Source organism: Parus major, chromosome Z (assembly GCF_001522545.3).
Source record: "Parus major isolate Abel chromosome Z, Parus_major1.1, whole genome shotgun sequence".
In the NCBI taxonomy this organism is placed as follows: Eukaryota; Metazoa; Chordata; class Aves; order Passeriformes; family Paridae; genus Parus; species Parus major.
Genome location: NC_031799.1, coordinates 31158208 through 31172608, shown reverse-complemented (window position 1 = coordinate 31172608; position 14401 = coordinate 31158208). Strand labels below are relative to the sequence as shown.

At 38.2% G+C, this 14401-nt stretch overlaps 1 protein-coding gene across 13 annotated transcripts in view; it reads right to left on the bottom strand.

Moving 5' to 3' along the window:
- The window catches only part of CCDC171 (coiled-coil domain containing 171), a 155530-nt gene that overhangs the window by 127013 nt on the left and 14116 nt on the right, over positions 1–14401 (bottom strand). For 10 of the 13 annotated variants that reach the window (XM_019009210.2, XM_033520642.1, XM_033520640.1 and 7 more), the window contains one exon: positions 11531–11677. In XM_019009210.2, the coding sequence (XP_018864755.2) occupies positions 11531–11677 (147 nt within the window). Of the gene's footprint in view, positions 1–3564; positions 4923–9461; positions 9540–11530; positions 11678–14401 lie in introns of those variants that run through there. The other 3 variants (XM_033520651.1, XM_033520652.1, XM_033520649.1) reach the window with 3 other exon arrangements.

Below are 14401 nucleotides of genomic sequence, written 5' to 3'. Positions count from 1 at the left end.
CCAATGGTGTCCTGGGATGCACTGGGAAGAGCATTGTCAGCAGGCTGGGGGAGGTGATCCTGCCCCTCTACTCAGCCCTGGTGAGGCACATCTGGAGTGCTGTGGCCAGTTCTGGGCTCCTCAGGACCAGAGAGGCACAGAACTGCTGGAGCTGGTCCAGCAGAAGGCTAGAAGGATGATTAGGGGACTAAAGAACATCTCTCTTGGGAGGAAAGTCAGACAGCTGGGCCTGGTCAGCCTCAAGCAGAGATGACTGAGAGGAGACCTCATCAATGGCTGTGAGTATCTGAAGGGAGGGTGTCAGTGGATGGATCCAGGCTCCGCTCAGTTGTGCCAAGTGATGACAAGTTGTGACAAAAAGCAATGGGCACAAACTGACACACAGGAAGCTCCACCTGAAAATGAGGAAGAGATCCCTTACTGTGCAGTGACTGAGCACTGGAACAGATTGAACAGAGAGGGTGTGGAGTCTCACTCACTGGGGATATTCAAGAACTGTTTGGACACAATCCTGTGCCATGTGCTCTGGGATGACCCTGCCTGAGCAGGGAGGTTGGACCAGATGACCCCCTGTGGTCCCTTCCAACCTTGCCCACTCTGTGACTCTGTGTAAAATAGCTTGATTAAGACACTTTATAGTGTCTCGGTATTATTCCTTCTAAACATCAGTTTCTAATCCCCTTTGCCATTAATAGAGAACTGGTCCTGCTTCAGTTTCGAAGGACTCCTTAGCATCCTCCCACAGATGAACATCTGTGAATAGGATAGTTTTACTCAAAAATACTGCCAGCCTATTAAAAGCCAATAAAAAGTACAAGTGATGTGGATTTCAATTATTTTTAAAAACACTTAAAAAGTCTGTCTGAAAATAATTATTTTTTTGACAGAAGACAAAGGAAACAGTAAGGAAGGTGTGTATTACAACATTCAGAGAGGAAAATGTAATTTAAAAAAAAAATAAATGAAGAAATTTAAACTTCACTGAGAATATTTCACTGCATACCCTGAAGAGCAAAAACACTGTTTCATCTTTGGCTGGCTTGTTTAAGTGTCTATTCTTACAGCAAATACTGAAATAAGAAAAGAGTAAAGTTTTCTGGCACAATGTACTAATTCACAAGTTCTGTACTGAATTTGACTTCTAAGTCTTATTTTATTTCCTGAGCACCTAACTTCATCTCAGTCTCATTCCTGTTGGAGTCTGAGGCACAGACTGTGCCCATGTCTCTGATCCCTAGCTCTGACATCCAAGAAAACACTGAATTTCATATAACACCATGAAAACAACTGTTAAATAGAAAACCTAAAAGTGTAAGTGTGTAGCTTAGTGAGTTTTCTTAAGTTACTGGGTGAAAAAGTTAAAGTTTAGAGTTTAAGCTAGTTTAGAAAACAGAAGACAAGATGGAGGGTTTAAGGTGTTGTCTCTTTTCCTTCTTATTTCTTCTTCATCTTCTTCTAGAGGTTTTTAGGTGATTGGGTAGAGAATGCCACAGTGCAGCATACAGATGTTGGGTCATTGGGTCACTAAGAAAAATAATTTATGTTTCTATAGTTAATTTGGTGAGAATAAGTATAAAGATAAAGAAAGATAAAGAAAGATAAAGATAAAAAAGCTGCATAGTTTGTGGCCATTTTGTGCCCTTCAAGCCAATTTGAGCCAGGCGATGGTGAGTTGAACTTGAGCAGAAAGTCTGGGGAAGACCTGCCAAGTCTTTTGATATGTATTAATAAACACAAAAAACAAATCAGCCTTTAGAGTATCATTCCTGAAACAGAACTGAATAAGGGAATCTCCCCTTTGATGGAGTATCCCAAGGGGCTCAGCCCTGAGGAGACCAGTATCACCGGCAACAATTCCAGCTGAAACCAGAGATGCAAAACACCATCAAAATGGTTACCTTACCCTCTCAAATGGACACCCCTAAAATTATAAGATTTTTTTCAGTCTCAAGATGAAAAGTAAAAATTGAAATGACAAATAATAGCATGAACAGTGGTATCTCCTCCCCAAGAATTAAAATCCAGAACAACAAGATTCTCCCAAACAGAACATCCAGAATCAGTTCTTGGTATAGCTCTTTACAAGAAAAGGTTATCTTCTTGAACTAGCATAGACACTAAATGCAAGGACAAGCTATGTGGTCCAAAGGAAAAACAAATTCCTGGAAATACAGAAACCTTAGCTCTAAGAAAATCCTGGGACAGTAAGTAAAGAAGGCAAGAGCCAGCTGACATCCATAAAAAGTGCCAGTATATCACCCTTTTGATGTCTGAAGCAAGAGCAATTCCATTTAAACAGTAACATTTTTAGATGTTGCCTTTGCTTGCAATGCCAGAAGTCACTGAAAAATTAACTTGTAGAAGCAGCATGCCTGTAAAGAAAAAGCACTGGCAAAAATTGGCATTTCAGACATAGACATCTCTGATGAACTCTGGAATACAAGAAACAGCTCCTTATTACAAACAGGACAGTGTATCTAGCCTACTGGAAAGGAATTATGATCTTCATAACCAAAGAAGAGCCAGATGTATTTATATTGAATATAAAGCATTCAAATGGATTCAAAGTATACACAGAAAAACTGTATTAGAAACTAGAAATCAAACTTTGACACGTAAGTATCATCTTACAGATCGTTTCTTCCTAAAGTTAAACACATCAATGCCCTGGTCTTACTTTTGAAATGCCTCTTCTAGAGTTTGATTTTTTAAAGCTTTTCCTCAGAAGCTCGTTAGAATTTTGATTTTTACAATCTTGTTTAAAATAGTTCACTGTAACTCCAAAAAACAAAGAACCATGGAAAGAAACATCTTTTCATTCATGATAAGTCACTGTTAGAGATCTGACAGAACTACCACTAACTTGTTATATTATTACAAGCCAAAGATGAAGAGTAAACTGTGTTCTTTCCAAAAGTCTCAGAAGATTATTCAGGCAAACCTTAATCTTATTTTACCAGTCTATATACTACACCCAGAAGACTGGATGCTTAAAAGAGCTTTCAAAAAACTACAGATGTGAATTGGGTAAGTCATGTAAATGCTGACTGTGGAGCACTGAATATTCTTTTTCCTCTGCTCAATGAATACCTTGTTAAAGCTTATGATTCACCATACCTCTAGCAAATTTAAACTAAGTCAAATGCCAGCAAATCATTGAGAAATCAGTCTGAAAAAAACCCCAAACTTCATGAAAGACATCAAACCAGACACCACCACTTAAGCATGGCTAATCAATACAGAGTTAATAATAGGAAGAAATTCAGATTTGGTCAGATTGATCTAAGGGAAAGAATCTTGTTATTTCAGTCTATGAAACTGTACATCAGACATAGAACTTGCACTTGTATTCAACACTGAGTCTGAAGACTCAGTTGGAAAGAACACAGCTGCAACAAAATGCCATATAGAAAATCTATTCTATTTTGCTGATAAAGGTTCAAACAGGCTCTACTGATACCTATATGCACTTCCCTTCACAGTAAGAAGCTGCATACTCCACTAGTGAGAACAATCTATTACACATTCTATGAATAGAAAAAAAATGTCAGGGATGAGTCTAACCTGTAAAACCGTGGTAAAAATTCCAAAAAGAGAAACAGGAAGGAGTTTTGTTTTCCTGTCTGACAAACAGAAAGACACTGGCATCAGAAACATGTTAGACAAGCAAACCTCTCTGAATCAAATTAAAGGTGAGAATCAGTACCCTTACTGAATCATGTGCCTGAAAATTTTACATAATGCCTTTCAACAAAAAAGAAGCTGTGTGAAAACCATCTAGAGTAAGCTTGCAGACCACAGATATCCAGATCATAGGCTTGTATCTGGGAATCAGAATCGAATACATGACTGGTTTAACATGGAAAGCTTCCTGTCAGATCCAAATCCATCTCAAAGATGGACCAAAAAGCGAGTTCTCCACTGATTACAAAGCATTTGCTCATCCAACATAGAAAATATTGGTTATTCAAAAAGATTCAGTCACTTGTTACTTTCATGTGCACCTAACAAGACATATGAAAGCAGACATCTTACTAAACATAGCAGACACAAACTCATGGAATTTCTGAAGTTTCCTTAGATATTCAAGGTGATTGACTTCAGCCTTAATTAAAAGAACAAATGTTCCTGGGATCAGTTTCCATGATAGCACAGAGACAATTTTGACTTCTGAGAAACAGTAAATAAAAGTGACTAAGAAAAATTCAATGCCAGCATTTAGACTTGTGGGCAAACAGGCTTTATGTTTACTCTCTTAGGGCTCAGTCACTTTTTTCAGTGTAACATTGGATATCAACTCTGATGTGGAGACATTTTCTGCATGCTTACAGTTGGCAATACTATTTTCCAAACTGTCCTTTGTGGCTTTCACTTTTTTGTCCTTCATACTTGTTTGAAGTACTGCAATATTTGTAAGCACTGGTGTATTCCAAACTAAAAGCCTTAATTTAGTATCCTACATGACACATTGTGCAATACCATGTTTCCTGTTTGACGTTTACACTTACAAAAACAACCCCTTTATCAGATAAGCAAACAGTGGGGGGCGGGGGGAGAGAGAAATACACATTTGCAACACTTACTAAGCTTAGATACTTAATGGAAGTATTTTCTCTCTTTTCTGCTTCTATTTAAACCCCTTCTGCAACATGTTTCAGTTTCCAGGATACTTACACTTATCAAAGGCTTAGGTCCAACCACTATCTGAAAAGGATAGGCAAGAGAGTTTTAAGTGAAAAGGATACACATGTACCTCAATATCTGGATCACCATTTAACCATTCTGTTTGTGCATTTCCATATTCAGACTCAGATATTTTTCCTACTTGAAAGCATTTCCCTATGGCTCAAAGCTCAAACCAGGGGGTCTAAACACTTCTATGGGAGATGTACTGACCACTTCCACCTAGTGTTAGAAATGCGGCAACCTCTTGATCATGGTAAGAGGAGATGTACTGACCACTTCCACCTAGTGTTAGAAATGCGGCAACCTCTTGATCATGGTAAGGTGGAGCCATCTCCTGTCCAGAAAATAAACAACCTTTAGTAACTATAAAGTTACTTAAATACAACAACAATTCTTAACCACTGAAGTAAATGATCCTTCCGCCTGACAGTGTGGCTAACCCTCACTTATTAAGTACATATTTCCTGTACTGAAAGTCTAGAGAAACGTGTCACTGACAGAATAGCCACGCGTGACTTGCATGACACTGGATAAACGATTACAGTGGCATGGGAGATACAAGATAAGCCATATGCTTGACTTAAGGTTAAAGAAAGGGTAAAAACAACTAACTAGGACTGCTAAGCTGATATAGCTTGGCTGCCTTTGGATAAAGTCCAAGTCCATTCCAATCTGCTACTGGGCTGCAGCTGGAGAAGCCGTCTGAGCTGCACTCCCTTTCTAAAGTCCCTTGTGGGGAAAAGATGTCTCTTTTGGTTTTCATGCTCAGTAGATAGTAAAGACCTTTACATGAACTGACACTGTTACTCTATACGAGCACACAGACAAGACTCATGTGACTTATTGCTAACTCCTTGTGAGGGCTACATAAAACACTATTGAAACAACTTTGGTCTGAGGGACTTTTTTTTTGAAGACTGACCAGTCTTCAAACAGAACTTCAATAAATCATGACACAGGGCTCTATGAAGAGGAAGTTCCTCTCTGAGATGAAGTCCATTAGCATAGAAGTATAAAATAGTTTGTGTGCAAAAGAACAATAAACATCACCTTCCGCTAAGATATCTTGCTCAAAGCCCCATCCAACCTGGCCTTGAACCCTGCCAGGGATGGGGCACTTACCACTTCCGCAGGCAACTAGCTCCAGTGCCTCACCACCCTCATAGTAGGGAAATTCTTCATAACATCTAATCTAAATCTACTCTCAGTTTAAAGCCATTCCCCTTTGTTCTATAACTACATGACCTTGTAGAAAGTCTTTTTTCCAGCTTTTTTGTAGGCTCCTTTTCCCACTGGAATGCTACTGTAAGGTGTCCCCAAAGCCTTCTCCAGGCTGAACAGTCCCAACTCTCTCAGTCGGTCATTACTGGACAGGTGCAGTATCCCCAGTCCCCTGATCACCTTTGTGGCCCTCCCTTCTATGGACTCACTGCATGTGCTTATGTTGGGACCCTAGTGCTAGATGCAGCACTGCAGGTGGGGTCTCTGACCAGACTGAACAGAGGGGCAGAATACCCTCCCTCACCCTGGCAGCCACGCTGCTTTGGATGCAGCCCAGGATGCAGATGGGTCTCTGGGCCGTGAGCGCACACTGCTGGGTCATGTCCAGCTTCTCATCCCCATCAGCACTCTCCAGGTCTTTCCCCATAGGGCTCTCACTCCATATTCTCTGCCCAGCCTGCACTGGTGCTTGGAATTTCCCTGGGGCAGTAGGACACTGTTACTTGGCCTTGCTGAACTTCAAGACATTTGCACAGACCCACCTCTCAAGCCTGTCAAGGTCTCCCTGAATGACATTCTGGCCCTCCAGTGTGTCAACTGCCCCACACAGCTCCATGTTGTCAGCAAACTTGTGTGTGGATTTGATGCCACTCTCCATGTCACTGACAGGTGCTAAAAAGCACTGGTCCCAGTATCAATCCCTGGCTGATGACTGCTCTCCATTTGGCTATCAAGCAATCAACCATAACTGTTTGAGGGCAACCATCCAGCCAACTCCTTATTATCAAGTGTTGCAGTCATCAAACCCATGTCTCTCCATTTCAGAGACAAGGATGTTGTACAGGACACTCAAATCCTTTGCAGAAGTCATTATGTCAGTGAGTTTGTCACTCAAGAAATAAAACTTCGAAGCCACCAGAGAGTTCCCACTACTGAGCAACCTGCAGCGCATAGAATCCTCTAAGTATGTGGTACTATATATTTTTATCTAAAGTATACCTCTTTAGATATATATATATATATATACACACACACATATATATATATACATACATACATACACATGTAAGTATATTACATACTACTGAGCATGTAGTAACTAATATATGACAGTCACAGCAGCTAGAATTCCTGGATGATAGCTATGCATTGTGGAGACTCTAGAAAGCAGATTAAGCTGTCAAGAAGTGTGTAGTCCTAGACAAACAGTTTAACAGTCAGCAGACTGAGGAATGTCCTTTCTTGCACTGCTTGGAGCTTTTGCAAGTCTTTCTGATGAGCACCAACAGTGCAATCCAGAAACAGGAAAAAAAACAAAACAAAACAAACAAACAAAAAACCCCAAAGAAACAAAAAAAACCCAACAAAAAACACCACGCAACATGTGTGTTTGCAGATTAGGGAGGGGTTAGCTTTGTTTTTGGCTGCAATCTAAATGTCATCTTTCACTAACTTAGAAAGAGTGAGAAATTAGCCCACAGCCTTCAAGTATTGCACAAACATATACCTCATATAAATATAGATATTAACCATTCCCCAAGTCCCCTTTGCATCACAGCAGCCTTACCAAGCTAATACAAACATACCTGTTTAGCACCGCATGGAAACAGAAGTAGAAAAGGCAATGGGAAAGCTAAAGGAATAGTCTTTAAATAGAAACTAGAGGTCTCAGAAATATGACAATATACTCATTCTCAGAAACTGAACAGACCAAGTTACAGAACATTTTTCAGGCCTCATAAGAATTAAAAAAATTGAGAGACCTTGAGCTTCAGCTTACTAAGAGTTGGCAGCCTCAGACACATTAAAAAAATAACAGAAAATCATTACATTTATAGGAACAAGGCAAAGAGTTTGAAATTTATAAACTAATAATTTTGTTTCTTGTGGTAAAGTCTACATTCTCATTGCAAAACCACCTTCTCACCCACTTTTTGGCTGGATATATCACAAGAAACATTATTTTTATATGATAAGTTTTCTTGTCCTTTTCAAGTATTCCCCAAGAATCCTCATTAGCAATTGAACTAAAGGCTAAAACAGAAGACTGGTTCTGGAAAATTGATTATCATAAATAGTATTATCTTGATGAGTTCAACAGCAACAGATCAATAATTTTTTTGGCTACTGATTCTCAGGCTAAAGAGGCAGAATGATATCTGAGGTTCTCAATCTCAATTTTTCTGTCACAGTGTGTTTCATACTTCAGAAGCACTCCAAATCTATGCAAATTACTGTTATCACTGCAAATTGGAAAGCTAGCAAATTAGACAGCGCAACAGCTATCTTTCAACTGAAAAGTTCACGGAAACTTATTATTATTCTTTCTCTCAGTTTCTAACTTTGGAAACTAGAAAATTCCTCTTTTCAACCATGATCAAAGTAATTACTCAAAGATAAAACCAGACTAATATTTGAAGAAAAAAGATAAGTAAAAAAACTCCAAAATGGGTGGCAGAAAGGTTTTTTGTACATTCCTTTCTTTGTAAGTCTTTGGATATAGTCCTTCAAACAAGTGTCATTATACTAAAGTGAAAAAATTTAAATTTAACATTTCCTTCCATTACCAAAACCCAAGTATTTTCCCATTAATTTCTCCCTTATGTCTAGCAGAGACTAGCAAAAGAACAGATTTGTAAACTCCAGAAAATGTTCAACTTCATTGCTTTTCGAGAACTAGCATATAATAAAATATTTTAAGATTGGGGTTTAAGTAGAATTACACTACTCCTCACACAATCACCTTAAGAAGTTTCTTACATTCAAGAACTCAACTACACATTTATTAACCAAATGATCATTAACATGAGGCATGGAAATTAAAGATATGTATCCTGTATCTACCAGCTTCAATCCATAAGCTAAAAAATGTATAAAGAGAGTAAAAAGAAATACAGATCTACTTCATGAAAAAAACTAGATCATTCTGTCTGAGGTGTACTACTCTAACGCTTTTATATCTTAACAGAAATTTAGCTTGGATACTGATACCATAATGCACTTAGTGGATGAAAAAGTTATGGATGTTATAGATCTAGTCTTTAACAAAGGCTTTTAAACTATTTCCCACAGCATACTCCTGGAGAAAGTTGCTGTTTATGGTGTGAACAGGTACACTGTTTGCTGGATGGCCAGGCCCTGAGAGTGGTGGGAATGGAGGTACACCAGCTGGCACCAGTGAGGTTCCTCAGGGCTCAGTATTGGGGCCAGTCTTGTTTACTATCTTTATTGGTAATGGGGATGAGGGGATTAAATGCACCTGCATTTGCAGATGACACCAAGCTGGGCAGAAGTGTTGATCTGCTGGAGGAAGACTCTGCAGAGGGAGCTGGAATGTCTGGAGAGATGGGCCAAGACCAATGCCATGACATTCAACAAGGCTCAGTGCTGGGTCCTGCACTTTGCCCACAGCAGCCCCAGGCAGTGCCACAGTCTGGGGGCAGAGTGACTGAAAAGTGGTCCAGCAGAAAAGGACCTGGGGTACTGGTGACAGTGACTGTACCAATGGCAATGGTGTGACCAGCAGGAGCAAAGCAGGGGCTGTCCCCCTGTACCTGGCACTGGTGAGGCCACTCCTCCAATCCTGTGTCCAGTTGTGGGGCTCTCAATTTAGAAAGAACGTCAAGGTGCTGGAGCATGTCCAGAGCAGGTCAGCAAAACTGGTGAAGGGTCTGGAACACATGGGAAGTGAAATGGAGACTCTTCACTCCTGTGAAGAGTGGCTGAGGGATCTGGGAGTCTTTAGCCTGAAAAAAAGGAGGCTCAGGGGTGACCTTATTACTCTCTACAACTGCTTGAAAGGAAGCTGTAGCCAGCTGAGGGTCAGTCTCTTTCTGCAGGTAGCAAGTGATGGAATGAGAGGAAATGGCCTCAACTTGTACCAGTGGAAGTTTAGATCAGATATGAGGAAAAAATTCCTCATGGAAAGGGTTGCAAAGCATAGGAGGAGGCTGCCCAGGGACGTGGCAGAATCACCATCTACAAGGTTATTGTAGGCCCTTTCAGATAATTACACATATACAATTTACTTTTAGGATGGTAACAGGATATGAATTGAAGACTAACCTAGTTTGGTTTTTTTGATTCAAGGACCTGTGCTAATTTTCTTTAACTTTCAAATGCAAATGTTTTCATCACATACTTTTCCTTAATCACTGCTTAAAATAGCTATCCTTATCAATAAGTACCATGAGACTCATTTTTTCTGTAAACTGAATATGTTTTTTTCCATTATTAAAATATTCAGAAAGTTAAAATAACAAAATAACATAAATTTAGAAGCAAAAATAATATTTTTTCTGATTGTGGTCAGTAGGTAGCATTTCCCTTGTAAGACCATCATTAGAGTATAGCAACTGCAAATTTTCAACAAATTGCACTCTTTCTTTTCAGTTACAGATGGTGGGCATATTTAATCAAAATATTCAAAAATATAAATTATTTGCTGCCTTGCTTCTCCTCCTTTCAGCTCATGACTTCTCTGCTAGTATACAAAAACTATGAAGTCACAAGAAGAGTCCTTATTCAAGTACTGGGAAGCAAAACTTGGTGTTATTTTAAAAGGGCTATTGGAGCTTCACAGTATGCAACACTTCCCAACTGAAGGCAATTCCACCCAGGCCAGTAAGTGCAGCTCAAAATACATGACAATGGATTTCCTGTAGAATTCTTTGAGGGCACAAACGTCTACCTTGTTGGTCAATAAGTCAGTGTTTTTAGTTGATGAGCTTTGATTTTCCCTGTAGGAATTTTCTTTTGTGCTTCATCCTTAATGCAGGACTCTACCTACCTAAAAATCAACACTTAAAACATTCATTTTGCCATTAAGAGAAAAACAACAGAAAAAAAACACAGCTGAAAACTATGTCACTTGTTCCTTTAAGGTTATACAACATTTAAGAAGTGGCAGTTCTTCTAAATTCACTGCAGAAAATATTTAAAGATGCCTTTGGTAGTAAACATATGTTGGGATAAAGAATTCTCCACTCACTATGCTTTTCTGCAATGACAAATATTCAAGAAAGTCTTGGTCCAGACTGTACAAACAGATAACATAACTACTACGAAGCCGACCAGTGGACAAATAAAATATTGAAACTTAGGAGGAAACTAGCTGTTTAGTGTAAAGAGCCTACTTACAAGACTAGAGACTTCTCAGCCATAGATGTCACTCAACAGAGAGGTAAACTAAACCTTCAGTAACTAACCCGAGACAGGAGGAAGCTGCTGTAAGACCATTGTGAACTTCCAACATTCTAGCCCCTCACCTAGCACAACATCTGGCAATTCCTGCACCTCCAGCAGATTCTCCACCAGAAATCAAATAATCCAAAAATATAAGAAGATAGACAAATTAAGACTTTGGAGTTCCTAAAGTAAAGTTAGCCTCATTGTCACACTTACATAAACCTCTTCCTATCTGCTATTTAAAGACAAGTCTCAAGGCAGGCAAACAATAAAAGTGGCATTCACCTGTTCAGCCTTTTAGGCAAAACAGACGTTCAATATTTTGTTCATCAAGTACACAGAATTCCAGCCTAACTGGAAGGTTACATCACTCAAAAATTAAATTGTTCACTGTCAGTGCTTGTTGAGACTAATAGCAATAGTAAAAAAGCCGTACTTCAAGTTCCTTTTTAAGTTTCTTCTCTCGTTCAGTGCTGCATTTAAGTTCATTGGCCTGAGATCTCAGCATCTCATTACAGCCACCGTGTTCCACCTCCACATCTCTCAATTTCTTGCGTGTATTTTGCAGTTCATTATTCAGCTCCTAGAAAAAAAATAAGGCATTAAGACTTACTTTTGTTAAGATAAAGTAGAGTGATCAAAAGAGGAAAGACTGCATCAGAATAGGTTATTAAAATCTAATACATCAGCACATGTCAACCATTTACCCAACAACAGATATGTTCTTCATTCGCTACCAGATAACATGTGTTGGCTTACAACTCACTACAAACACGACCTTCTGCAGTAATACTAAAGTCAGAGCCAATTCTCCACCCGAAATCTTTCTCCAAAGTGGTACAAGGCTGCTCCTCCAATTTGTTCTCTCTCAGAGCTCAATGTCAATGGTGGAGAGGGAAACAAAGTTAAGTGCATTTGATGAAATGATACATAGACAGAAGTTTTACTTTGTTATTATTTTTACTGTTAGAACTTCAAAACAAATAATCAGACATTTGTTGAAAATTACTCCCATAGATTAAATATGCATAATTTCTATTATTCTGAGGACTTTTCTGTCTAGAAACTGAATTTAAAAATTAGCTGTATGAACTATGAAGTTCTTGGAAAGATAAAATAACTAAGCTGTTCTCCACCAGAATTTCTGCCTTTGAAAGCTGAACCAAGCTACAGGTTGGTGTAATTGCTAATACTATTGGACTCAGCAGCTCTGTGGAGTCACTACTACAAAATCCTCATTCATGCCACACCAGACACAGAGCAAAGTAGCCAAATAATGAGCCCCCAGTAGCCTAGTTCATATTTAAGCTGGAGATTCCAGAAGAAATCAAAAAAGAATAGCTTTGGTCTAGTGGACAGGAGTAAGGTTTTCCATAATTAGCATCAGAAACAAGTTACAAATCCAGTGACTTAGCTGGAGGACCTTTGGAGAGCCAATTACGTTTTGCGCAAAACACAGAAAGATTACTTTTAAGTCCTCCTGCTCATTTATTCCTATCGTTTATTGTGGCAAGAGACATTTTGTGAAAATAAACCTGGTCTACAAATTCTGCTATTACTTTTATATCACATAATCTTGTTCCTGAAGATTACTAATCATATGGCATCTGCAGAGCAGTGAGGAGAAGGAAAAGAAAATGAATTATTCATAAAGAATGATTCTTCAGAAGATTGAAATTTGACAGAAACATGTTTATACATGAAGATCAAAGAAATATGAGTCTTCTCAAAAGTTTAAAACAAATTTTAGAAGTTCTTCATGACTGGAGGTAGAAAGTCTTGGCCACTTAAACATGACACTAAGAGATTCATGACTCCCTTATTAACACCTAGTGCCACTCCATTATTACCAACTAGTAATTGAAAAAAATAATTAATTTTCTCTTTTTTCATGTGGAGGTACTATGGCACTATTTTTTGGCATTCTCTGAAAAGGGAACAAGGGAACAAGGAGCATGCCTGTGAAACAAGCGATTTAAAAAACAGGAAACTCAGTAAATCAAAATATTGCAAAAACAGTCTACCTGGATATGGATTAAATTTAAGGTAATTCTCTAACTTTGACTGTAATACCAAGACAATTAAGAGGTTTCTTCCCACCAGCATGCAAAAAAAAAATTACTTTTACTCAAATTTACAACTATTCTCATCTTCTCCATATTGGAAAGATATAAAAACATTTCTCTTGAGATTTAGCTTCCATGTATTAACAGCAGTGAACTGTGAAAAGTGCATATGAAGTAAGTAATACATAGTTTCCTGGAAAAATACTACATCAAGACTTTAAAATATTTTATGCTGGAAATGTAGTTAACACTAGCAGACAAAAACTAACATGAATAATACATCAAGCTTGTTAAACAGGTCAACATGACTTCAGAATCTTGAAATCTCTGAACTTTTCAGAGATGGTATGACTATGTCAGACTGTTCCAGCAGTTACCTTCCCTTGGAAGGTCAGAAAGAAACATACTTCACCATGCTAAAAAAGAAAACACCTTTATATATACATGCATATTAGCATGTCATATACACACTCACTATACATATTTGCTTATCAAAAACACGGCTAGTTGGTTGGTTGAAAGTGTGTATAAACAACACATTTTCACAAATAGTCTATGGAAAAACTGAGTGCTTCTGTGAAGGAATACTGTATTCTGACTCACCACAAGATGATGCTATTGCACTTACTATAGAACTCAAACGTCTTTTACTGTGTACCAAGCACTATGCTAAGCACACTCAACATAGCACAATACAAACCCTTCTCTGTTAGAAAGCAGAAAGGATTACTTTTACTCCATATCGCAGAGATACAGTTTAGTAGATTCAACTGACTTTATTTCTATGCCTACCTTAGCATTTTCATAGCTAAGTTCAGATTTGTAGTTCACAAAGTACAGGTTTGGAACTCAGGATTTGCCATACATGCTTAGAATCTTGCTTCTACTTACATATTATGACCACTTTATTTAACTTCCACTTCATAACTCAAAATAACTACAAATTATTTAAAATGAAACTGTAAATACACAACACAAAAGACTGAAATGCATAAGTTTTAGTTTACAAACTTAGACCCATCTGATATTTATCTGCCAAGTTAAATCAGTTGAGCTTTCAAACAACAACTAAGATAGTCAAGTCCAGATTCAAGATTTATGTATTTTTTTATTTCCCAGCATTTTATAACTTTATGTAACTATAACTAGGGTAATGACCAAGGGAACACTACAAAAACAAAGCAGAAAAACTAAACTATTTTCAATTGAAGAAATTTGAAAATTTTACTATTCAAAGCACA